General features: G+C 43.9%; 2 protein-coding genes and 1 long non-coding RNA gene across 3 annotated transcripts in view; 1 reads left to right on the forward strand and 2 right to left on the reverse strand.

Moving 5' to 3' along the window:
* Positions 1 to 27342, reverse strand: part of LOC145342101 (uncharacterized) — a 162948-nt gene that overhangs the window by 126244 nt on the left and 9362 nt on the right. The window lies entirely within an intron of this gene.
* On the forward strand, positions 6338 to 8554 carry LOC145342099 (interferon-inducible GTPase 5-like). Its single transcript, XM_080187316.1, has 2 exons — positions 6338 to 6859; positions 7616 to 8554. The coding sequence occupies exons 1-2, from the start codon at positions 6338 to 6340 to the stop codon at positions 8282 to 8284; spliced, it is 1191 nt and encodes a 396-aa protein (XP_080043442.1). The 3' UTR covers positions 8285 to 8554.
* LOC145342098 (interferon-gamma-inducible GTPase 10-like) lies at positions 13245 to 17514 on the reverse strand. The gene has a single exon (XM_080187315.1). It carries the CDS (start codon positions 17500 to 17502, stop codon positions 16132 to 16134), a length of 1371 nt encoding a protein of 456 aa, XP_080043441.1. The 5' UTR covers positions 17503 to 17514; the 3' UTR covers positions 13245 to 16131.

Consider the following 27342-nt stretch of genomic DNA (forward strand, 5'->3'; position numbering starts at 1 on the left):
TTTCCCTTTGATGTCAACACAGGCACATGTGTCGCTGGTGAGGATAATCTCATGGGGTCCTACCCATTTCAGTGCGAACCCTGTTTGATCAGGGGCAACTCGGATCAAAACCTTGTCTCCTACCTGGGGAAGAGTGGGGGTATGGCAGATGTCATGTTTCCGAACCTGGTCTTTTATAGCCTGTTGGTCTCTGGCTGTGTGGTGTAGTTCTCTGAGTTGGTGGTCTAACTGTTGCGCATATCTTTTCATTTTATCCCGGAGTGGGGGGGGTGCCACTGTTGTAATTTTAAAGATCTCTGATACTTTGGACCAGTTTGCTTACTCCAACGTTTTACCCCAGTGCCCTTATTTGCAAGATGGACAAAGGACAAACACAAGTAACGGTTCAACAAGTTTATTCAATTGAGTGATGCATGGAGTGGACGGATAAAGCTATTTACAAACTAGACTGTGATTTCCTGATTCTTCCTTAGTGAAGGGAACCTACGTGGACGGGCTTTGACTGCCAGGTACCATCTCTGGTAGTGAGCGCCGGGTCAAACGGTTCTGGGAGTCCCGGTACCGGGACGCCACAGGGGGTAAGATTTGCAGGGTGCCCCAACCTTTTCGTCGGCGCCTCCTGGGTCGTGGTTTTATTCCTAAAGCTCTGTAAATTGGGGCGGGAACCGTGAGTTCATGTGCTGGTTCTGGGGGTAGTGGGTGGGGGTTGTAGCTGCTTGTTGGGCCGGCCCTTCGAGGGGCGTGGGTTGGGGTCCATCGTGAGGGAATTGCTGAGTTAGTCATGTAGGGTCGTAGGGTGGTACCCAACAGTTCCGTGCAAAATGGTTGGGTTGCCCGCAGGTGTAACACTGTACTTGTGGGGGTGCATATCTGGGATTGGTTCTATCTTGTTCCCTGTACCTGGGATTGGGAATATATCGGGGTCCTGCCCAAGGCTGCGATTTTCTGTATCGATGATCGGCAGAGGTATATGGGGGTGGGTGCCCTCTGTGCCATACTCCACCTTTGTCCCTGGATGCCCCTGCCTGTTCCCACTGTGTCACCTCATCTGGGCTTGCATTACCCTGCAGCTGATAAATATCCACTTCCTCCAAGGGTGCTGTTGTGGTAGCGGCTACGTGCGGGACAGGTTCCCCAGCTGCAGCCTTGGCCACACTGTCTACTAGTTGGTTCCCTTCCTGTTCTGTCTTTACTCTCTGGTGGGCTTTTATCTTAACTACGGCTACTTCTGAGGGAAGCCTGGCTGCAGCTACCAGGTCTCGAATTATATTTTCATTTTTTATGCACCCCCTCTCCCCCGCCCCGTGGTGATAAACCCGTGTCTTTTCCAGGCCATCATGTAGGTGTGGGTCACCCCTTTGAAGTTAAATCAAAGTGTAAAGCATTGTGTACTCAAAAACAAACAGACCTTTAACAACTCTGCACTTACCTCAGTGCAACAATGACCTACATTCGACAAGCAGCCAGACCACACAAATACACTGAAATACAAAAACTATCCAAATTATCAGCTCAACCTTAAATTTTCTCGAATCAATTTTCCATCTTGCCAATTAATTGGTAATATTTTCCTAATATGTTGAGAGACTAGTCTCATTCTCTCAAAATTCTTGTAACACACCCTGCGAACTTCCTCCTTTAAAAAAAGCAAAGGATTACTTGGGTGTGATTATATGCAGTGCTAAGGTTCTTTAAAACATTCATTCCCTCCCAATCAACATCTCCTGGTAGTTCCATGCCTTCCTTGCAATGAATAGTCACAGAATTCATCAAACCAGGGGCAAATTCTAAACTTACTGTGGGATCAGGTGCCTCTGGAAAAAGAAGTGGGGGGTCCCCAGTCACTGCCACAACCCAATCCATAAACACTATCTCCCTCAGACTCAACTGTCCCAAACACAGACAACATCCCTATCTGCATTGACAACTGAGATTTTAATCTCCTGCTGGAACTTGGAGTAATCAGAACTTGGATTCTTTTCACTAACTTGATGTACTTTAAACTGACTCATAGACAATATATTTACCTCATTGTTTTGTTCCTGCTTATTTACTTTCCCACAAAATTACTTCTTTTCTGCTCTTAACTTCTCAACTAATTCAGTCACATTTTCTCTTTAAATTAATTTTCTCTGACTTCTCACTCTGTAACTCTTCTGAATTACTAATCACAATAACTTTACTCAGTTTCAACAAACATTTCCTTTATCTCTGCTTCTCTACCAAGGAGCTGTTCCAGACAACTGGCAATTGCAATCATTTTCCTAAACTTGTGAGCCCCTTTACCTACTTCCCTTTGGGCACGAATCCAACAATTCTCTCCCTCGGATCCCAGGTCTGGTTTCGGGGCATCACCCCACCGTACCCATTTGAGCCACTTATGATTCAAATATCAACGGAGAACTTCCTCCCATTCGGCATGACAGGCCATAATTATTTCCTTTTAGGATTCATTACTTTAGAATACATAAGGGATCAGAGTAGGGATCTGGTTTTCACTAAATTCCCTCCCACAGATTTTACCAAAATTTCCTAGACTGTTCTAGTTCTAACTACCAGTTTGTCCACCTTGTGTTACAGACACTGGGTTTATGGCCCAATTTACCTGTCAAATCTGTATTACTCCTTCACTCACTTAAGACTGGCCGTCACGTGGGGCGCCTGCCCTCTTAATTCAGGCTCAGACGGAGTGTTGGAGAATACTGGGTTGAAGGTTCAACTTTGGAGCTGCGTATTGCTTTTTATTGAAGTACCGACTGGCTTACGAACTGGCCACATCGGGGAGTTGGTGTTGGACACTGGGTTTTAAGATACCCTGGGCGACCAAAGCCTGAGCAATTTCCTCAGTGGCTTGTAGTGCCTCGGGCTTTATGGGGTATTGTTTGTGGGGAGTGTGGACTTGCCCGCATATGTATAGGGGAGGGATTCTTACGAGGCCGCAGTCTTGTTTTTCCTTGGGGACCCAGTATCCCTGAATCCCACATATGTGTATATGATTTAAATTCTACACCTTTTAAGCACAATCATGGCCATTGATTATACTCAAAAGGCTAAGAAGTTCCAAGAATCTACTTCAATTTTATTCAATCCAATTTTCAAGTTTTATTAAAACTTTGCGTCAAACCCCCCTGTTGTGAAATCACAATTGGGGGAAGAACATTAAAACATTAATAAAACAACAAACAAAAACATTGATACAACCTCTTTACCAAACACACAGACACACATGAAAGCTTTCAATATGCATTCCACATTACCTTCATCAGGTTTTTAACTAGATTCTTATTTTGTCTGCTAGATAGCAGGTGAGGGACCCTTCTGGTCCCCATTCAAATGTGGTACTGTTGCTATCCATGTTAGTTTCCTTTACTAGGGTCAGTAGTGTACCAACCCTGGCTCTAATGCTTTCACAGATACTTGTGTGTGTACCTGATTGGGTTACGGTCTCGTGTTCCCACTGTTAGTACGTTTGTACCTTCAGTGACAACCCGCAGAGCCCGACCTGTGTGTAGCGGGGAGATTGCCGCTCTCAGAGGCAGGTGAGCTCTGTACAGCCTCTCCGCAGGGGCCGCAGCATACGGAGAGACTACCGACTACGGGGACTGGGGCCGCTAAACTCCTACCCAAACTCCTATCGCTAAATCGACTCTCAGAGGGCAGCCGTTTCCCTATCTCCCAGGGAGTCACCCGGACCTGGGTGCGGACTGGTGTGTAGTCGACCGCGGGTCGGAGTCCCCCGATGTGTAGTCGTTTTTTCACGCTACCAGAGGTCTCCTGCTTGTAGTGGTCGAGGCACTCAGAGGCTCCAGACTTAGTAGTGCCTGGACATGTAGCAAATTCCTCGCGGATTTTGCCCCCAGTGGCCCAATCTTTTGCGCCTGCAGAGGTCCTCACCGACTTGCAGCGCCTGGACGTGTACCGAACTCCGAGAGTCCGATCCCAGTGGCCTGAAACCTTGGACATCCTCCTTAACCTTAAATCCCAGGGTGCTGTCCCTGAATCTTAAATCCCAGAGTAATATTCCTACTCTGTAACACCTGTTCTGTCGGGTCCCCTAGTGGACAGTCAGTCTGTGATCGGGCTGGTCGGGGGTCAGCGGAATGTAAAAATAACACAATGATTCACAGTTCGTGATCCCAGCCGCCCACCCAAAAAGAAACTTAAATCCACGTTACCGCTGTGCAGCTACTGAATGGACCCTGTTCACAAGTTCAGATCGCGGCAGCCGTGAAACACCGCTCTGACACTGGGACACTAATATTCCGAGGGTTCGATGAAATGAGTAAAGATACTCAGCCAGTGCCAGGAGACGGCGTTCCAGCGACGGTCGCGATCCTGAACGATCCCCCAGTTGTTCGCGCGAGTGGGCGAAACGACCACTGTGGACTCAGGGTGAAGTTCAATAACGGCACAGCTTTACTTTCTTTACGTCGATGGAGAAGCACAGTCAGGACATACAATCGGACTGTCCCGAAAGCGCTCTAAAGACTCCCCCACAACGGGCTACAGTTATACCTGAACATCGCGTTTCAAATGCTAATCCTTTATTTACAGTATTTGACTTCAACCATCCTGTTTCGACGTTTTCGAGTGTTGGAGCAATTGTTTTAAGTGTGTGTTAATCGTTTTTGTCTGATTTGTTATCAATGGTCTAGAATCTCTGGGGTTTGAACCATAGGTGTGTCATTGATCTCAAAAGAGGTTTTGAGGGGCCAGGAATGTTTCCTTAACTATGCTAATTTTAGGTGTTTCCATGGGTTATTTAACTGTTTTAAAAGTGCTGATTTTGATGGGGGTGGGGATTTAGTTCCTGTAGGTGCCATCCTGTCCAGCTTCCTTTATGTGCTAGCCCTCATTTGCATTCTAAAAGCATGCTCTTGCCTACTGATCGGTGTCTGTTACTTTGTGATTTTTAGTGGAGAGACTCTGAGTGTAACTTTAGTCTGCTTCCATTTTGTGTGCCCAATTTCATAAAATTTGTTGTCCGATAACAAGATAGATTGGAGCCTTGGGCAAAGAAATGGCAGAGAGAGTTCAATCTGGACAATTGCGAGGTGATGCATTTTGGAGGATCAAATTTAGGTGTAAATTATACTGTAAATGACAGAACCTTAGGAACATTAAGATACAGAGGGATCTGGTCGTGCAGGTCCACTGTTGGGTAAAAGTGGCAACACAGGTGGCCAAGGTGATTAAGACATGCTTGCCTTCATCAGCTGAGGCATTGAATACAAGTGTTGGGAGATCATGTTACAGCTATATAAAACCTTATTTAGGCCATATATGGAGTGCAATTCTGGTCACCACACTACTAGAAAGATGTGGAAGCTTTGAAGAGAGTGCAAAAAAGGTTCACCAAAATGTTGCCTGGTTTCAAGGGTGCATATGACCTGAACTTAAATAAACTAGAAATGTTTTCACTGGAAAGATGGAGGTTGATGGGAGACCTGATAGAGGTCAACAAAATTATGAGAAGCGTAGACAGGGTGGATAATCAGAGGCTTTTTCCAAGGTTGGAAGTGTCAGTTATGATGGGACACAGATTCAAGGTGAGAGGGGGAAAGTTTAAGGGGAAGTTTTTCACACAGAGAGTGGTGAGTGCCTGGAATGTACTGCCAGAAGAGGTGGTGGAAGCAGGCACATTAAAAACATGGGTACATAAATAGGGAGGGACCAAGTAAGAGCAGAAGGCTCTTTTTTTGGTTAAATTTGGGCATCATGATTGGCACAGGGTTGGAGCATCAAAGAGCTTGTTTCTGTGCCAAACTTTTCTTTCTTTTTTGCTCTTTGCTCTTTGCTGCCTCACAGCGCCAGGGACTTGGATTCAATTTTGACCTTAGCTGATTGTGTGGAGTTTGCACATTCTCCCCTTGTCTGTGTGGATTTCTCTAGGTGCTCCGATTTCTTTCCACACTCTTAAAATGTGCAGATTAGGTGGATTAGCCATGGCAAATTGTCCCAAGTATGTAGGTTAGGAGGATTAGTTACGACAGATGTGCTGAGTTGTGGGGATGGGGCTGGGGTGCTGGGTGGGATGCTGTTCAGACGTCAGTGCAGACCCGATGGGCCAAATGGCCTCCTTCTGCACTGTAGGGATTCTGTGATTCTATGAATACATTGAGAGCAGGAATATAGAATGGGAATAGAGCAGTCATCAATGTTACAGAGTGAGAAATCTCTTTGTTTTTCAGTTCACTGCATTATTTCAGCCCAGTATTTCCTGCTTTGAATCGATAAGTTCTGATTCTAATTTTTCTTCTATCTTTGATTAAAGATGCACACAGATTGGATAAATTATCCATAATGTAAAGAGTTTATTCTTTTCCACAGAGACCAGATGGCTCAGTCTTCAAACTCTTCATTCTTCAGTGAGGAAGAGCTTGACAAACTGAAGTCTGATTGTAAAAGAGACGAGCTGGGGGCAGCTTCACTATTGATACAGAAGAAATTAGAGGAGCTGGATAACAAAGATTTTAACATTGCAGTGATGGGCGAATCACGTTCAGGGAAATCCACCTTCATCAATGTGATGAGAAGATTTCAGAGCAATCATGAGGGAGCAGCTAAAACTGGGAACACACTAACCACAACGGAGCCAATCGGATATAGACATCCCAACTTGCTGTTTGTTTATTTGTGGGAGTTGCCAGGAATTGGGGCTAAACATTTCCCAGCAGATGAATACATGAAGAAAATGGAATTTAAAAGATATGATTTCTTCATCATTATCTCACAGTCTAGATTCACAGAAAATGATGCAAAAATTGTCAAAGAGATTAAGAAGCACCAGAAGAATTTCTACTTCATTCGATCTAAAATTGATGGTGATTTAAATACATTTGAAATGGATGGTAAGAAGGTTTTGGTAGGAATAACAGATGTGTTGAGTATAGGGCTAACGGGAGGACTTTGAATAGTGTGGATGAGCAGAGGGATCTAGGTGTATGTGTACATAGATCCCTGAAAGTTGGGAATCAAGTAGATAAGGTTGTTAAGAAGGTATACGGTGTCTTGGCGTTTATTGGTAGGGGGATTGAATTTAGGAGTCGCAGCGTTATGTTGCAACTGTACACAACTCTGGTGCGGCCGCACTTGGAGTACTGTGTGCAGTTCTGCTCCCCACATTACAGGAAGGATGTGGAGGCTTTGGAGAGGGTGCAGAGGAGGTTTACCAGGATGTTGCCTGGTATGGAGGGGAGGTCCTATGAGGAGAGGCTGAGGGATTTGGGGTTGTTTTCGCTGGAAAGAAGGCGGCTAAGAGGGGATCTTATTGAAACATATAAGATGATTAGAGGTTTAGATAGGGTGGATAGTGATAGCCTTTTTCCTCTGATGGAGAAATCTAGCATGAGGGGGCATGGCTTTAAATTAAGGGGGGGTAGTTATAGGACAGATGTCAGGGGTAGGTTCTTTACCCAGAGGGTGGTGAGGGATTGGAATGCCCTGCCTGCTGCAGTTGTAAATGTGCCTAGTTTGGGGGCGTTTAAGAGATCCATGGATAGGTTTATGGACGAAAAAGGATTGGTTTAGGTTAGTGGGTTGTTGTTTTTTAACTGGTCGGCGCAACATCGTGGGCCGAAGGGCCTGTTCTGCGCTGTAATGTTCTATGTTCTATGTTAACATAGCTGAAGAACTAGACAAGATCAGGAATTACTTTGTGGATAGCTTAAATAAGGAGGTAATAGCATCACCCACTGTTTTCCTGATATCAAACTTTAAAGTCAATGAGTTTGATTTTCCAACATTGAACAAAAGCCTCCCAGATATCATTAAGAATTCAGAGAAAGAGGTTTTCGTTTTGTCACTTCCAAGCACAACACTGGAGATTGTAGAGAAGAAAAGAAAGTGGTTAAGGGAACACGTCGGGGTGTGGGCCACACTTTCCATAACAGTAAGAGCAATTCCTGTTCCAGGCCTGCCATTTTCTTATAACATTATGATTCCGGTTGCTGGATTAATAAATTGCTGTAAATGTCTGGATCTGGCTGTTGCCTCTCTTCAAAGACTGGCCAATATGGCAGGAAAACCTGTGGAAGAACTAAAATCTGTGGTGAAAACTCCCCTGATGGGTGAAATAAATAAAGAATTTGTGAGACAAATGTTGCTGCATTACAATCATGTTGACATTTCAGTAGCTGAACCAGTTGGTTTCTTCCCAATCATTGGTTTAATCTTTGTTGCAGGATTATCATTTTATATGAGCTACAAGCCGCTGAGTGATGCACTGGATGATCTTACAGAGAATGCACAGAGAGTGGTGAAAGCTGCTTTTGGGACTGATTGAAATGGTCAGTACTAAAACATCAGAACTCTGAGCTCCTATAAATCATTAAAACCTCAAGAAAGGAAAGGACATTGTGCTGAAATGGCATCCTCTGCTTCCTCAGGGCAGTACAATTTGTTCCACAACCAAGAAATTTGAAATTCAGTCACCATGGTAATGTAGCCAAAAGCAGCAGCCATTTTGTGCACAGAAACAGCAAATGTGGTGACTGATCAGTTAATGCGTTTCTGGTGGTGTTGGTTGAGGAATAGATGTTGGTCAAAACAATGGGAGAAGACAGCTATACTTCAAATATTGCATGGAATCAACCAGGTGATTAACATCAACTTGAAGATGCAGATACATCTTGATTTGATGGATGATTTGTGAACTCGGATCTCTGACAATGACCCTCAGTGCGCTTCTGTGCGCTTACATTATTCGCTCAAGTTTCTCAAGTAAATGTCAGAGTAACTCCCAGAATTGCCGCAATTTTATTCCAAATGCAATTTACTTTCTCTCCATCTAATTACTCTGAATCCACAGCTGTTACTAATTTCTCTTGTCTGATCACGGTGTTTATCACATTACTGTAACAGCAATAGCTTTCCAGTTAAACAGAGATGTTTGCACAGCAATAGTAGCTATTAGCATGGACTTGATGCTCTCAGAAATCGAGAGCTTCCTGTAAATGAATGGTAATAATTTCATGCATTAATTCAATGGGCTGAATTTTACCAGTGCCTAGAGACAGGAAGGAAAGTGAAGATGGTATTATGCTGTTACAGGGAGTGAGTGGAGTGGGATTGATGCAGTCCTGGCATCAGGAAAGTTTACTTACAGACTGAACAATTTTGACAGAATCCTTACCACAAGGAGGCAAAAACCAATTCTACTTATTGAAATGCTCCATTAAAGGCCATGTTGCCAGCCCATTGACATTTAGCTGATAGTGGATCAACCACCTCCAAACCACACAAAGTAGGCAGGCTGCCCGCTGAATACAGATGGCCTCTCACAGCAGCTTAGGAAGAAAGTTGTTTTTATGAATCACAATTGGGAAGCGGAAGAGAAGGCCCACTCCCTGGCCCCAACAATTTGGTAAAAAGTCTGACAACACCAGGTTTTAGTCCAACCTATTTATTTGATAATATTCTCACAAGCTTTCGAGGGGACTGCCTCCTGACGAAGAGGCAGCCCCCTCGAAAGCTTGTGAGAATATTATCAAATAAATAGGTTGGACTAAAACCTGGTGTTGTCAGACTTTTTACTGTGTTTACGCCAGTCCAATGCCGGCATACCCACATCACATCCCAACAATTTGGTCAGAGGTCTTTTTCCTCCAAAAGAGTATTTTTTAAGGTTTTCCTTCCATTTTGGCCTACCTGGTTTAGGCTGCTGTGCCTTTATCAGCAGTGGTCACCATTTTTGGGCATTTGACTGAGGGTGCCAGGCTTCTGCACAGGAGCTGGATGTGTTCTGACTTCTGTCAGGACTCTAAAAACTCTGTTAAATTTTATAGCCGAACCGCAAAGCCATAACCATCTGTTGGGAAACCAAAATCAATTACTGTTCAGTTACAGATTGTATTTCCTAATATTATTCATAAGTATATGATTCATGGGGGTGAATTCAGATGGAACTCTCCAGCTTAATCTTCTGTAATTTTGTTCGAAGAGCAGTAAAAATCTCACTCAGCCAATTTCAACACCACTTCCAGAGTTCTGAGGATTTTCGGTCTTTGGACACAGGTGAGGTCCCAGAGGACTGGAAGATAGCGAACGTGGTACCGTTGTTTAAAAAGAGTAGGAGGGATAACCCGGGTAACTATAGGCTGGTGAGTTTGACATCAGTGGTAGGCAAGTTGATGGAGAGGATTCTTAGGGATAGGATGTATGAGCACCTAGAGCATTGCGATCTGATTAGGGATACGCAGCATGGCTTTGTTAATGGGCAGTCTTGCCTTACGAATCTGGTAGAATTTTTTGAGGGGGTGACAAAAACGGTCAACGAAGGACGAGCCGTTGATGTTGCTTATATGGATTTCAGTTAGGCGTTTGACAAAGTCCCTCATGGTAGGTTGGTAGAAAAGATAAAGGCTCGTGGGATACAAGGCCAGGTATCTAGATGGATGGAGAACTGGCTTGCTTTACTGTGTTTACCCCTGTCCAACGCCGGCACATCCACATCATTGCTAAGAGACAGAGAGTAGTAGTGGAAGGGTCCTTTTCTAGCTGGAGGACTGTCACTAGTGGTGTGCCGCAGGGCTCAGTACTAGGACCTCTTCTTTTTGCAGTATATATAAATGACTTGGAAGAGGGAGTAAGTGGTGTGATCAGCAAATTTGCTGATGACACCAAGATGGCTGGATTGGCGGGCAGTGAGGAGCAGTGTCTGGCAATACAATGGGATATAGGTAGGCTGGTATATTGGACAGATATATGGCAAATGGAGTTTAATCCTGATAAATGTGAGGTGATGCATTTTGGCAGGAATAATGTAGCGGGGAGTTATATGATAAAGGGTGTTGGGACCTGGGGGTGCAAGTGCACAAGTCTTTGAAGGTGGCAGTATAAGTGGAGAAGGTTGTGAAGAAAGCTTATGGTATGTTAGCCTTTATAGGAAGGGGTATAGAGTATAAGAGCTGGAGTCTAATGTTGCAGTTGTATAGAACATTGGTTAGGCCGCATTTGGAGTACTGCATCTAGTTCTGGTCACCTTACTACCGGAAGGACATGGAGACTCTGGAGAGAGTGCATAGGAGGTTTACCAGGATGTTGCCTGGTATGGAAGGACTGGGTTATGAGGAAAGATTGAGCAAATTGGGGCTGTTTTCCCTTGAAAGACGGTAGCTGAGGGGGATCTAATAGAGGTATATAAGATTATGAAGGGTATAGATAGAGTAAACAGTGGTAAGCTATTTCCTATGTTAGGGACACACAGTACGAGGGGCCATGGGCTTAGGGTGAGGGGGGAGAGGTATAACACAGATATTAGAGGGAGGTTTTTCACACAGAGGGTAGTGGGGGTATGGAATGCTCTGCCAAGCAAGGTGGTGGAGGCAGGCACGCTGGAGTTGTTTAAGAGTCACTGAGACAGGCACATGAGTGGGTTGGAGATGAGAGGATGTAGGAGATTGTTTTAAATAAGGTTCATTAGCATTGGGTCATCCCTGGTAATGTATAAGGATGAGGAATGATACTAATGTTTTTCTCTTTTAATTCACAGGTTTTAAGTTGGTCCACCTTGTTGTCCAATGAGGGGCATACACGCGATGGGTCGTACTTGGGCTGCTGTTGAATGTTCGAGAGTAGCCTAGTGCTTCATGTCGTTAGTGTGCGCTTAAACTGGACCAGATGCTGGGCAACACAACAGCTCAGTGACTATCACTGTTTGCTGTGCAGGCACATGGATTTGGGCCAGTGTCTGTGGGAGTTTGCGCATTCTCCCCGTGCTTGCATGGGTTTTCTCCGGGTGCTCTGGTTTCCTCCCACACGCCAAAGATGTGCTATTAGGCTGATTGGAGGTAAAAAATTGTCCCTAAATTAGTTTCCCTCAGTGTGGAATGCCATAATCATAGATAAGGGTCATGGGTGGAGGGGGGACTGGTAATGTTGAAATGGCGGCGTGGGCTCGTTGGGCCCAAGGGCCTGTTTCCTGGGCTGTTTTTGTTCTTTGTATATGCTGGCATTGGGGAAGTCCAAAGAAGGTTCACTAAGTTGATCCTGGGTGTGGAGGGATTTTCTTATGAGGTGAAATTGAATAGTTTGGACATTTACTCAGTGGAATTTAGAAGAATGAGAGGCTGCGGTATTGAGATATATTGGTTCCTCAGGCCGTTTGACAGGGCAGATGCTGAGAGTCGGTTCGCCTTGTGTGAGAGTCTGGCGCCAGAGTACATTATTTCAGAGTAAGGGGGTCACCCATTTAAGGCAGAGATAAGGAGGAACTTATTCTCTCAGTGGAAGGTGAATCTGTGGAATTCAGTGGGTTGTAGAGGCTGGGTCATTGATTATGTTGAAGGTTGTGATGGTCAAATGTTTAATCAGTATAGGAAATCATGGGATAAGGCTGGAAAGTGGAATTGAGGAATATCACATCAAATCATTCATGATCTCATTGAATAGTGCAGCAGACTGGATGGGCCAAATTGCCCATGTCCAACTGCTCCTACATTTTATGGTCTTATATTCTTACCTGTGACAGATTGTTGAGGTTCCATCACCACCTGGTCCAGTCTAGCAAATTTGTCCTTCAAAATGTATGCTGTTCAGTGAATAGTGGTGCTACCGAGGCACTGTTGAAGATGAACATTGAAGTCTCCCACCCAGAGGTCATCCTGAGCCCTTGCTACCATCAGTGTTTCTTCCAATAGATGACAATAGGTGGTAATCAGCAGGAGGTTTCCTTGCACGTTTTCGTCTGAAGGCATGAGACTTCATAGGGTCCAGAATCAATGTGGAGGAGTCCCTCCTGACTATTGCTGTCATCTCTGGTGGGTCTGATCCACCAGTAAGAAAGAGTTGATGCAGCGATGATAATGGAGGTGTCTGGGACATTGGTTGTAAGTTATGACAGACATGTTAATAAGTTTTTTTCCTCATGAGTACACACTTGCATTAATGACATTTACACAATGGATAAGCAGGATGTGGGGATGATGGGGTGTGGTGAAGCTGGTGGATTCCTCAGAGTAAGCTGATGATATCATGGAAACTACTTCTTGCTGTGAATATGAATCAAATTTGTTCAGGGATTTCTGAACTTTGCCATTTAACCCTTTCACTAAAGGCTGGTGCACACAATGAGGAAGGCATTCTCTGCTCTTTAACAGTGAACACGAACCAGGATAGGTTGGCCATATGCCATATGAGGCACACAGGATGTTAATATGAAAACTATACCACACAGTAGCAAGTAGTTAATGACAAATAAATACTCATCACAATCTTCAAACTTAAAAGTTTCAGCATTTATTGCATCCAGTACATGGTGTGTGGCTATTACCTGCCTGACCTGTTACAGTAATATCACAACAGTAGAACTGTAGGCCAGGATTTTCCAGCACTGTGACAATGGAAGTTGCCGTGGGGGATGTGGTGGGCCAGCCAAAATTTCATTAACTTTCGGTGGGACCAGCAGATCCAGAAATTCCCAGAAACAGAATTCATGATTCATGATGACATTTCCAACAACACCTTTGCAAAAGTACAATACATTTTATCAAGGGAAATCTTATTGCGTTCATGTTTAGAATATGTCGTGATACAATTACACTGATCATTACAATCTGATATTAACAGGTAAATATTCATTCTAGCATGAATAATTTTTATTTGGATAGGTCCTTTAACAAATATTGGGACCCAGTTTGGAACATTAACATTCAAAGAGAAGTCCAGATACTCAGTAGTTTATTTGCAGACCAATTTCAATAAAAAAGCACAGGGCGCAATCTTAATGGCCGTTCACACAGTGCTCCCACTGCAGTGAGGTCGGAGAATTTGGTGCCGAACCAAATTTCCATTCACTGCAGTGGGATGGGAAAGTCCCGCTAGCGTGAACAGTGGTAACATTCCAGCCATGAGCTTTATTGTACTGAAAGAAGTAAACAAAACCAGCCTACACAATGAGTGAGGTTTTTCAGTCCCAGCAGTAGCAGCCATCATCAGGAGATGAACAAAGAACAAAAAAACAACACAGCACAGGAAACAAGCCCTTCGGCCCAACAAGCCCGTGCCGCCATCTTAACAATGTATTTTTCCTACACCACCCTTGACCCATGTCTATGCTTATGGTACCCCCATTGGAAACCAGATTCAGGGAAGAATAATTTAGGGACAATTTGTAACACCAATCAGCCTAGGAGCACATCTTTGGGGTGTGGGTAGGAGAGTGGCAGAAGTCAATTGGTTTGTTTCAGTTTTTCCAGCTTGTCCGCCACTGGTAGAACTGGAAAATCACACCATATGTTTGTTCACTTTCTCAATATTTCCAAGCTAATCTATTGGGTGCTTTCTTTTGCTACAAGACCCTATGAGGACCGCCATAGATTTTTGCACTAGTTGCAAGCTAGAAAACATTCTCATTTTTTCCTCCTTCACAAAATTTAAATTGAGATTAAGTCTTAGACATATTACATGCAGCGTGAAATGAAGTCAACATTTTTTCTGTTTACTCTACAAATCTAAATAACTACAATTTATTTTGTCTATCTTCTCTCAGTGAGCTGCAGCACATAAAATCCAGTTTGCAAATAAAAGTACTCTCAGTAAAGGATTCCCAGATAAATTGAAACCAGAGCATTTCCCTAAACTCCATTCATTCCATGATGACATGGTATGATCTAGGATGTCCTCAAAACTAATGTTTATATCAAGTATCCCTCATTTAAAATTGCTTCTTTGATCTGAGGAAAGAAATGGATTTTGTTACCTGTCAGGGTTTAACAAAAGTTTTTAAACTAATTTAGCTCTAATTCCCAAACTAAAAATATATTTCTCAAGACTGCCCTTACTGAAGGGATTACTGATGTCATATTTCCACTGACAGTCCCACGGATTGGCCATGCATTGTTCGAATTTCTCAATCAGCTGTTTAATGATTCTTACCATTTTACTCTGACCTTCTACAATGACCTCATTGAAGTCCATGAGGTTGGCTCTTGGACTCTGAGCTCCCTGATTAAGCTAATGATTGGCTGCCCAATCAGGGCATCTCACCTGTATTTATGTATGGAGGAATTTCCAGATTCTGATTTTGAACTTGAAGCACTTTTAGAGTGGAATTGAGTTTGTAAATAAAGAGAATCTGGTGACGAGACACTGGCCTCTGAGGAGGTATTTTAGTGGCAATGAGGAAAAAGAATGACTCCAAGGAACTTGCTCATCAACAGTCCACTTTGTTTAAAGTAAGCAATTTTCAAGCAAGATGCCTCTTCCTAGAAACTGGACTCTTTTGACCCTGCTGTGGAGGACCAAGACCAATATGTAGAATGTTATCTTTTAGGGCGAACAGCATTGTGGCAGATAAAAAGAAATGGGTCATTCTTCTGTCTGCTTGTGGACTGTCAGCATTTGCCATTATTTGCAGATTAAATCTCCAAGAGGCACCAAACACCAAAACGTTGATGGGTCTAAGTCGCCTCTGATCCTGAGAAGGTACTGGTTTTACTCGGCACTCTGGGAGTCTTTTACGGGTTTCCTTTCAAGGTTGAGATAACTGGTGGAAGCATGTGAATTTAGGTTGATGCTTTATTAGATGCTTAAAGACCATTTGGTATGCAGGATAACTTGTTTTTATTCATTTGTGGAACATGTGCATCACTGGCAGGCCAGCATTTATTGTCCATCCCTAGTTGCCCGACTGCAGTTGAGAATCAACCACACGTGGCTCTGGAGTCACATGTCACCAGTGATGCTAATACAGCTGCTGATGGGAATGATGTAACACAGATAACGTCCTCGCCCTCACTGGAGGCTGGGACAATTCCCATTCAGATGGCTCTTAGATAATGATGGGATTCGGAACTCATGTGCCAACCATCATTGTGAGTTTAACTCTTTTTCCTGATCAGTGAGTTGTTTACACAATGACAGACATCAGTGATATTGCCAGTGAGTATCTGGATTGTTGCTGTGCGATGTTTGATTAAAGGATTTGCCTGGCTGTCCATGAGCTCAGAAATCGAGGATGGAAATTATAAAATGATCATTGAATAGGAGATAGAGATTGGGGAAATCTGTTGACATTCAACTGAGACTGAAAGTAAAGCTTGCACCATGGGCAGTTGCCAAGTCAATCATCTTACCAGCAGAAAGGAAAGTAACAAAAGCACAGGGGGATTAGGAAACAGGGTTTACTGCAAGTTAAGACATGGGTAACTGAGACTGCAGAGGCTCTTCTCTGAAACTGAAGAAGAATATTGCTAAAAATGAAATCAGCAAAATCAGAATACTGCAGAATAAAATTCCTGTATGGTTAGACCGCTTTAACATATTAATTCTAGCTTTGACTTTCAGGATGAATATTTCACGTGGGCCAATTTCACGAGTTTTAAAAGCAGCCGTCACCACTCTCCGTGCATTCTCTGTGAGATCATCCAGTGCACCATGCAGCAGCTTGTAGGTCATAAGAAATGATGAACCTCCTCCAAAGATGGATCCGACAACTGGGATGAAGTCAAGAGCAAGCTCAAGACCAGACATGACAACAGCAGCGTAACCCCAGCACATCTTTTCAATAATATCCACAGTTATTTTTCCAGCCAGGGGAGTTTTCACCACGGCTTTCAGTTCTTCCACAGGTTTCCCTGCCATGTTGGCCAATCTTTGAAGAGAGACATCATCCAGACCCAGACATTTACGGAAATGTATTACTCTTTCAATCAGGATCGCAATGTCACAAGCAAGGGAGACTCCAGGAATCGGCACAGCTCCCACTGCTCCAGAATGTATTGCCGCCATCCAGATTCCTTTCATTAGCTCTTTCTTTTTCTTCTCTACAATTTCCACATTTAGGTTTGGAAGGGACAGTATGTACACCTCCTTTTTCATCGTGGGAAGATCATCTTCAAGCGTTTTACTCAACAGATTAAAATCATACAGATGCAGATCAAAGCTTGATATCAGGAAAACGCAGGGAGATGGGATCCCTGCCTTGTCCAAATTGCTGATACAGTCTTTCCTAACCTTTTCTAGTTCTTCCACTTCATTAAATTTCCTGCTTTCCCTTCTCACTGCATTGAGATCATTGTCAATTTTAGATCGAATGAAGTAGAATTTCTTCCCCAGTCGTTTAATCTCTTTGGCAAGTTTTACATCATTTTCTCTAAATCGACAAGCAGATATAATGATGAAGAAATCGTACTTTTCAAATTTCATGTTCCTCAAGTATTTCTCCGCTGGGAATTTTGTCGTTCCAATTCCAGGCAGATCCCAGAAACAAACATTGGGCAGATTGGGATGGTTGTATCCAGTTGGCTGCATTGTGGTTTCTGTGGTTCCAGTTTCAGCTGCTCCATCATCATTAATCTGAAGCTCTCTCATTGCATTGATGAAGGTGGATTTCCCTGCGCCTGATTCTCCTGTCACTGCGATGTTAAGCTCTGTATTGTCCAGCTCATCTAACTTCTTCTGTATCAGTGGTTTAATCTTTTCAATCCCACTCCTTTCAAAATTAGATTTCAATTTGGTGATCTCTTCCAGACTGAAGAATGAAGAACTTGAAGTCTGAGCCATCTGATTTCTAAAAGAAAACAATTTACGTCAGAAAACAGAGCAAAATAATTTGTATTGAAGCAATACATTGTCACATTCCCATCGAGTTCACATTTAATTAATCACTGCAGAGCTGTAATCACTGTTGTATACGGTCATAATCTGTAACCTCATGGCCCAGTATTTCTCCATATGACAATTTCCAGGGTTGAAAGAGTGCAGCAAGTCATGTCAGGAGCAGCACCAGACATACATAAAAATGAGGTGTCAACCTGGTTGAATGACAGCACAGAACTACTTGTGTTAAACAGCAAAAAAAAGCATGGAATAGATGAGGCTAAACAAACCCACGACCAACAACTCAGATCTGAGATCTGTTGTCCTGCCGCATCCAACTGTGAATGGTGATGGAAAATTAAGTACCTAAATTGAGGAGGAACCTCCACAACCATCCCTCTTCTCAATTATGAAGGAGCCCAGCACATCAGTATAAAAGACAAGTATAAAACATTTACAACCATCTTCAGCCAGAAGACTCTCTCTTTCTTTCTAGGGCAGTCTCAGAGTGGTGCAGAGGGTGATTGGAAGAGGGGATGGTAAGGTGCACAGGTTGCCATGCGCTCCTTTCACTGTCAACACTTAGTTTCAGCTCACTCTTGATAATGAGACTCGAGCTGTTCAGCCTCTTCCCAGATGCTTTTCCTTCACTTCAGATTGTTTTCGGCTAGGGATTCCCAGATGTCAATGAGGACGGTGTAATTCCCAAGGAGGTTTTGAGAATGTCCTCAAAGTGTTTCCTCTGCCCTCCTGGGGCTCGCCTACTGGGTCGAAGCTTCAAGAACAACAGGTATTTCGGGAATCTCATTTCAGGCATGTGGACAATGTGGCAGAGCTGATTGAAGAATTGACCCCGCTCACTGTTGGCACAAGTGAGAACACTGATATTGGTGCACCTACCCTGCCAGTAGGTTTGCCGCATGGTGCAGAGGCAATGCTGGTGGTACTTCTCCAGCATTGAGGCACCTGCTATACATAATCCACATTTCTAAGCCATGTTGGTGGGGGTATCATTACTGCTCTGTAGGCCATGTGTTTGGTGTTGGTTTTGAGGTCTGATCTTCAATGCTCTCTTCCTCAGATGATCAAAGGCTGCACTGGAAAACTGAACACAGCATTAAACCTTGCCATTGATGACGACCCTTGTTGATAGGTGGCTCCAGGATCTGGAAAGTAGTCCATTTTGTTCAAGGCTTCATTGTGGATTTTGATAACCAGGGTGGCAGTGCTGTCTGTCAGGGGGCAGGTTAATAGAGATCTTTTGTCAGGATCACAGATGGTTGTCATCGTGGAGCAGGCAGAGGATGGTGAAAAACCTTTGAGTGCAATCGAAACAGAGGAGGACACTTCATAATCCCTCACAGTTGACATTGTCAAAGAACCTCATGAGGTCAAAGGGGGCAAAGGACAAGGGTTGGTGCTGTTCCCTGCATTTCTCTTATCATTGCCACACAGTGAAGATCTTGTCCTTTTTGGCCCATATTGGGCATAATCCACATTGGAGGATCTGGGAGAAGGTGATTAAGGTGAAGAAAATACGAGTGTCAAGTGAACGATAAATCTCTACTTCCTCTGGAGGTCCCCATCATCATTCCAGTCTTCAGCCAATTTGATTCACTCCAGGTAATGTATGGCTTAGCCACAGGATATTATTAAACTCACATCCTGAATTCCAATGACCCAGTTCCTCAATGGATGTCAGACCTCCTAACCTCCAATTTTCAATGATGGTAGATAAGGACAATGATACTGAAGACTTGCACCAAGATGGATCTTCTATTCAGAATTTTTGGTTGAAGATGATTGCAAATGCTTCAGTTTCTGCCCCAATTCATTGTTCAATTTACAAAATAATGGTTGGAATGTGAGTCCTTACAGGTAATCAAGTCTCAAAAAAAGGGTATCGACAATGTGAGTGGAGAGAGCATTAAGCACAAGTTAAAGAGATGTGTATTGTCGCCAGACAGGACAGTTAGTGAGATTTTGCAAGCCTAACTGGGGGTTACAGCTAGTGTGACATGAACCCAAGATCCCTGTTGAGGCTGTCCTCATGTGTGTGGATATTGGCAAGCAGCCTCTGCTCAGCGATTCTGTGCTATCGTGTGTCGTGAAGGCCAACTTGGAGAGCACTTATCCGAAGATCAGAGCCGAATGCCCATGACTGCTGAAGTGTTCACCAATAGGAAGAGAACACTCTTGCCTGGTGATTGGCGAGCTGTGTTCGTTCATCCGCTGTCGGAGCGTCTACACAGTCTCGCCAGTGTACCATGCCGCAAGATATCCTTTCCTGCAGCTTATCAGGTAGGCAACATTGGCCGAGTTGCAAGAGTATGTACTGTGTACCGGGTGGATGTATTCTCATGTGAGGTGATGACATCCTTGTTAACAATCTGGCACGTTTTGCCGAGGTTGATGAGGCAGGGATTTGTGGTGTTGTGGTCACTACTCTCCCAAAGGCTGGGTAATTTATTAATGACAATAGTCTGTTTGAGGTTGTGCCATTGTTTGAAGGCAAGAAGTAGGGGTGTGGGGATGGTTTGGCGAGATGTTCATCTTCATCAATGACATGTTGAAGGCTCAGGAGAAGATGTCATAGCTTCTCCGCTCTGGGGAAGTACTGGATGACGAAGGGCACTCAGTGTGGTTTTTTGCTGTGGCGTGTCTGAATTGTCGATCGATGAGTCCAGCACCATATTCTGTTCTTATGAGGGCATTTTTCAGCATCTCGACGTGTCTGTTGCGATCCTTCTCATCTGAGCAGATCCTGTGTATACGGAGGGTTTATCCGTAGGGGATGGCTTCTTTAATGTGTTTAGGGTGGAAGCTGGAGAAGTGGAGTATCATGAGGTTATCCGTGGGCTTGTGGTACAGTGAAGTGCTGAGGTGACTGTCCCTGATGGAAATGGGTGTGTCCAAGAATGCAACCAATTCTGGAGAGTAGTTCATGTGAATCTGATGGTGGGATGGAACTTGTTGATGTCATGATATAGTTGTTTCAATGATTGTTCACCGTAAGTCTAAAGGAAGAAAATGTCATAGATGTATCTAGTGTATAGCATCAGTTGAAGGTCCTGTGCAGTGAAGAGGTCTTGTTCAAACCTGTGCATGAAGATGTTGGCATATTGGGGTACAAATTTGGTCCCCATGGCTGTTCCGTGTGTCTGGATGTACAACTGGTTGTTGAGGGTGAAGACATTGTTGTCCAGGATGAAGCAGGTGAATTGTAAAATTGCCTCTGGAGACTGGCAGTTGTCAGCATTGAGTACTGAGGCAGTTGCAGCAATGCCATTGTCATGGGGAATGCTGGTGTAAAGTGCCAAGACATCCGTTGTGACCAGGAGTGCTCCTGGTTCAATTGCTCCATGCGTGCGGAGCTTCTGTAGGGAGTCTATAGTGTTGCGACAAAAGCTGTTGAACCTGCCTCCACCACCCACTCAAGCAATGTATTCCAGATCCTAACTGCTTTCTGTGCAAAAAACAGATTTTCCTCATGATGTCTTTGCTATTTTTGCCAAGTAATTAGTGGACAGTGAAGAAAATTATCTCCAATTGCAACGGCATATTGATCAATTGGGCCAGTGGGCTGACAAAAGGCAAATGGAGTTTAATTTAGACAAGTGCAAGGTGATGCATTTTGGTGGATTGAACCAGGACAGGACTTGCTCAGTTAATGGTAGAGCGTTGGGGTAATCAGAATTGTGCACAGTATTCCAAGTGTGGCTTTATCAATGTCTTGTACAACTTCAACAAGACATTCCAACTCCTGCATTCAATGTTTTGACCAATGAAACCAAGCAGACCGAATGCCACCTTCAACACTCTGTCCACCTGTGACTCCACAAAGAGATCTAGGAGTACATGTTCATAGCTCCTTGAAAGTGGAATCACAGGTGGACAGAGTGGTGAAGAAGGCATTCGGTGTGCTTGGTTTCATCAGTCAGAACATTGAATACCGGAGTTGGAATGTCTTGTTGAAGTTGTACAAGACATTGGTAAGGCCACACTTGGAATACTGTGTGCAATTCTGGTCACCCTATTATAAAAAGGATATTATTAAACTAGAAAAAGAGTGCAGAAAAGATTGACTAGGATGCTACCAGGACTTGGCGGATTGAGTTATAAAGAGGCTGGAGAGACTGGGACTTTTTTCTCTGGAGCATAGGAGGCTGAGGGTGATCTTATAGAGGTCTATAAAATAATGAGGGGTACAGATCAGCTAGATAATCAATATCTTTTCCCAAGTTAAGGGAGTCTAAAACTAGAGGGCATAGGTTGAAGGTGAGGGGAGAGATACAAAAAAGTGTCCAGAGGGGCAATTTTTTCACAGAGGGTGCTGAGTTTCTGGAGCAAGCTGCCAGACGTAGTAGTAGAGGTGGGTACAATTTTCTCTTTTAAAAAGCATTTAGATAGTTACATGTGTACGATGTGTATAGAGGGCAATGTGCCAAATGCAGGCAATTGGGAATGGCTTAGGGGTTCTTTTTGATAAATAAGGCAGCATGGACAAGTTGGGCCAAAGGGCCTGTTTCCATGCTGTAAACCTCTGATTTTATGATAGGAATGTCTGGATTATTACCTAAGCCATGTGCAAGTAAGCACAAGATAAAAGACTTGGAAAATGAATGTGGCTCAAAGACACATGTGGTTTCATTTGAGGGGAACTGTCACCAGTACTAGGGAATATAGAAGCTGTATTGTTGGTACAGTCTATACCTGAACAGTGCAGAGATGAATGTTTTTGTGAATCAACACTTAAGCAAGCAGGGAGGGCTTTAAACGATCAAACAAGACTAGATCTTCCAAAGATAGCAAAAAGACAAAACTAAAAGCTCTGTATTTGGATGCACACAGAATTCATAACAAAGTAAATAATGTAGTGCAAATGCGTTTAAATCATGTTCCCACTTGGTCTCCTCTGCTCCAAGAACAACCAGCCCAGTCTATCCAATCTCTCCTCATAAATGAAACTCTTCAGCTCAGACAATGTACTGGTGAATCTCCTCTGCATCTTTTCCAATGCTATCACATCCCTTCTATAATGTAGATATAATCCCTTTCCTCACCCTTTCATAATGGTACATCGGTTTCCACTTTTTGTTGTAAGAAGGCCTTGGCAATGGGGATTGTGGTCCTGTGCCTCGAGGACAGTCACAGTGCAGATGAGGGTAGAGCCTGTCTTGGCACATTTCACAGTCTGAGTAGTGAGTGCAGCATAGAAATCTCGTTGGTCTTGGGTATATTACTCAAGTTGGTGCTTAGCTGCCAGGCCATTGGAGTATGAGTATCGGGGCTGCTGATAATGTACTCAAAGTCCCATGAGTGTGCAAACTTCCTAAACTCATTGGAGAGGAACTGGTGAGCTTTATCCATCATTACCTTCTCAGACATGTTGTGTATAGCAACGTGTCTGTTGAGCTTGATGAAGACTGTGTTGCTCTTCACATTTGGCAGGTAATGATTTTGAACCAACCAAAGAATGAGTCAACTGGGATCAAGTGTTGTTTATCATTCTATTTGAAGATATCTGCCATTGTGAGTAACTGTGGATGGTCTGGGACCTCAGAGGTGCAGTGATTCCTTGGTTTGATGCAGCTTGAGTGAGATCCATAGTGCTCACTTGGAGACTTCCCTCTCCATGTCCACATACATGGAGAGGCAATATAATCATTCCTTTACCCTATATTGAGTTGCCTCCACCCTGAGTGCTTGGTGGAGCTGCAGAGATGTGGGAGTGCCGAATCGCCGGCCACTTGGTATCAATCCATCCTGTACAGTTTGCTCCTCTCTCAGAGAAGAATAGGTGGAACTCATGGGAAGCTCCTTTGAAGACTTGGGCCAGCCTTTCACAATGACTGCATGGAACTGTCTGCATGTGAGATGCTCCTTTAGGACATCTTTTAGCGCTTCGATTCAACAAGATGGAAGTACCTAAATGGTCATGATATCAATTGCCTCCACATGATCTATCTGGTCAATGGTGGATAAGAAGGTTCTGGAAAGAGCATCAGCCAAGTACAATTTCTTACTGCATTTGTAGACAATGCTGAGATCGTAGTGTTGTAGCCCTAACACCATAATTCCCTACAGTGCAGAAGGTAGCCATTCGGCCCATTAAACCCATCAAACTTGCATTGACAACAATCCCACCTAGGCCCTATCCCTGTAACCCCACATATTTACCCTGTTAATCTCTCTGACTAAGGGGCAATTTAGCATTACCAATCCCGCACATCTTTGGACTGTAGGAAAGAAACCCACGTAGACACAGGAAGAACGTGTGAACTGCATATAGACAGTGACCTGAGGTGGAACTGATCCCAGGTGCTAACCACTGTGTAGATGTGTAGGCAGTGTAAAGAGGATTTCTTTTAGAATAACTATGAGTGGCTGATGATCAGTTTTGACATTTACAAGATGACCATAAAGTGATGGAATTTCTGACAGGCGAAGACTCGAGCAAGGAGTTTCTTCTCAACCTGAGCATGACCAGTCTGTCAGTGAGGGCCCTTAAAACAAAGGCTATTGGTCAGTCTTTTTGATACCAAGTCCATGCTGGGAGGTGTCTGCGGATAGGAATACAAATGCTCGAATATCAAAACATTGCAGCACTCGGTAGATTGAGAATGTCCCTGTTTCAGTTTGTTGAATATAGCTGTACGGTGCTCGTGCCAACACCAATCGACATTCTGGTGGAGGAGCTGATGAAATATCCAGTGACCTCACTGTAAGAAGGAATTAACTTAGATAATTCATCATCCCAAGGAAGCACTGTAAAGCGTACATGTCCATAGGGATGGCAATTGTCATTGTCCTGTCTGAATCTAGATTCACACTATCGGATGTGAATTAGTGACTCATGGAGGGAACCTGGTTGGCTCTGAATCTGCATTTCGTAGAGTTTGGCTTCAGCAGTCTGATCCTGAATCTGTCGAGGACGAGGCAAAGATGGGCAATATGTTCCTGTATTGTACAACCCCAATCCAGGATGTCATTAACAATGATACATTGAAGACTCCACAGAAGGTGTGCGGAGACCTTCTCCGGAGTCTTCAACATATCATTGATGAAGATGGACATCTCGCCAGGACCATCCCCACACCCCCACTTCTTGCTTTCAGAAAACCACTCAACCTCAAACAGACCACTGTTCGCAGCAAACTACCCAGTCTTCAGGAGAACAGTGACCACAATACCACACAACCCTGCCACAGCAACCTCTGCAAGACATGCCAGATCATCGACACGGATACCATCATCACATGTGAGAATACCATCCACCAGGTACACGGTAAATGCTCTTTCAACTCGGCCAACGTTGTCTACCTGATACGTTGCAAGAAAGGATGTCCTGAAGCATGGTACATTGGGGAGACCATGCAGACGCTATGACAACGGATGAATGAACATCGCTCGACAATCACCAGGCAAGACTGTTCCCTTCCTGTTGGTGAACACTTCAGTGGTCACGGGCATTCAGCCTCTGACCTTCGGGTAAGCGTTCTCCAAGGCGGCCTTCACGACAAACAGCGCAGAGTCGCTGAGCAGAGACTGATAGCCAAGTTCCGCACACATGAGGACGGTCTCAACAAGGATCTTGGGTTCATGTCGCATTATCTGTAACCCCCGTGACTTGCCTGGGTTTACAAAACCTCACTTACTGTGCTGTCTGGAGACAATAAACTCTTTGACCTGTGATCAGTGCTCCTTCCATACACACTGTCAGCCACTTTAAGACTTGAACAGCAGGTTAGGTGTAAAGATTCGCATTCTAATCCGTAATCTGTAAACTGTCTGTGCTTTATATGCTCTGTCTGTCTGAGGCCAGAACTCTCCATTCACCTGACGAAGGGGCTAACCTGAAAGCTAGTGAGTGTGCTATCAAATAAATTGGTTGGACTTAAACCTGGTTTACCCCAGTCCAAAGTTGGCACATCCACATCATGGCCAGATTAGAGACCAGGGAAGGTATAAAATGAAAAAGGGATTGCACTGGACCAGTTTCACAATGTTATTCCACTGTAGTCCCTGATCCATATCAGGCTGTCCTGATAGCACAACCTTACAATGAACAACAGCAAGTAGGTAACTAATGCTATTAAAAAGCCAATTGACAGCAATTTGGGGTTTTTAAATTATTGGCTAGAGTGTTAGCTTTTTTGAAATGTTATTCCTTTCTCAGAGTTACAAAGCCAATGCGCAGAACGGACAGGGCAAACCTTTAATCCATTGCCTTCCTTGCTCCAAAAAAAATTCAAATTTAAATTGAATCCAATTCATAGTCCCCACAAGAGAGAGACGTATCAAATGCAAGTAGCTGACAAGAGCAGGCATTACACTTGATCTCGAGTTTCACTCCAAGTATTGAGAGGTTTTGGTAGTTGTGCGGTTGTGAGATTGGGATCCACTGTTTGCAACTTTACTGCACAGAAGTGAGACTGAGTAGGTGTGAAGGCAGTGCAGAGGGTGAGGCTGAAGTGAAGACTGTTAGTGGAAGGTTAACTCCTGTGTCCACTGCAGAAACTTCAGGCAGAACTAGGTGCTTGAAAGATTCATCACCCTAAAGTTTCATTTGCCAATTGGGTCTCAATGTTCAGAGTTTGAATCCTCCAAATGAGGAGGAAAGTGATGGAGAGATGGGGATTCAGCAATATGGAAGTGACTGTGCTCCAGTGATGGGTCTCCAGTGACTTGAGGAAATGATCCACATAGGGCAAGAGTGCAGCTGATATTCATCTCAAAATGTCTACCATCAGAGGTTGAGTAACATGGCGATGACCCAGCGGGTGCTCCGGTTTCCTCCCACAGTCCAAAGTTTAGGTGAATTGGCCATGCTAATTCTCCCTCAATGTCTGCGGACAGGCGCTGGAGTGTGACAACTAGGGGATTTTCACAGTAACTTCATTGCAGTAAGCCTACTTGTGATTAGTAAATAAACTTGAAACTTTTTCTCATTAGTTTATATGAAGACTGTCTACAGGTAGGTAGTGGGGAACTGGTGAAATGTTGGTGTGGGAGTTGACGCCATTGAGTCATGGTCGAAACCAAATCCTGTTGCATTGAATGTGACAGTGGTTCTCAATTCTTTCACCTGTAATTCAATATGGGCAGCATGGGTCCTCTCTGTGCCAGAGTATATATCACTGAGAAAAAGAGGGTAGTTAATTTCAGGGCAATGGCTGGATGGGCAAAAGCAGGGTTAGGTTGAGTTGGATGATCAGCCATGATCATGATGAATGGCAGAGCAGGCTTGTAGGGCCGAACGGCCTCCTCCTGCTCCTATCTTCTATGTTTCTATTTTCTCAAGTAGATGGTGTGATTGCATTCATGAGGTCATCAAGTCTCCATCAGGGCAGCCAAATTCCTTTGTAAACAGGAAAAGATAATGATTGGAATGTGAGTCTTGACTGACAGGCATTCCCAAATGATGCTTCAAAGCAAAGGTCAACAATTGTCATAACAAAACATCTATTCTGAGTTAAGACCCTGTAAGTGTTGTAGAAAGGTCAAATGGTATATTTAAAATGGTAGTGCAGCAGAGTGTAAGCTGATGTATAAACAACAGCAGGATGTTACAAATGTATGTGTGAGCACAGTAAGTAGTCTCACAACACCAGGTTAAAATATAACAGATTTATTTGGTAGCATGAGCTTTCAGAGCATTGTCCCTTCATCGGGTGAGTGAAGAGTTTGGTTCACAAACAGGGCACATATAGACACAAACTCAGTTACAAGATTATGGTTGGAATGTGTGTCTTATCACGTAATCAAGTCTTTACAGGTGCAGACAATGTGAGTCAAGAGAGG

The sequence above is a fragment of the Carcharhinus amblyrhynchos genome, chromosome 4 (assembly GCF_965287045.1).
Source record: "Carcharhinus amblyrhynchos chromosome 4, sCarAmb.v2.hapA, whole genome shotgun sequence".
Lineage (NCBI taxonomy): Eukaryota > Metazoa > Chordata > Chondrichthyes > Carcharhiniformes > Carcharhinidae > Carcharhinus > Carcharhinus amblyrhynchos.

Excerpts from the sequence above, each read along its gene's own strand:
- LOC145342099 (XM_080187316.1), top strand. The coding sequence starts at position 6,338 with ATGGCTCAGTCTTCAAACTCTTCATTCTTCAGTGAGGAAGAGCTTGAC. Across the intron at positions 6,860-7,615 it reads TTGAAATGGATGGTAAGAAG|GTTAACATAGCTGAAGAACT; the intron begins GTTTTGGTAGGA and ends TCTATGTTCTAT.
- LOC145342098 (XM_080187315.1), bottom strand. The coding sequence starts at position 17,502 with ATGGCTCAGACTTCAAGTTCTTCATTCTTCAGTCTGGAAGAGATCACC.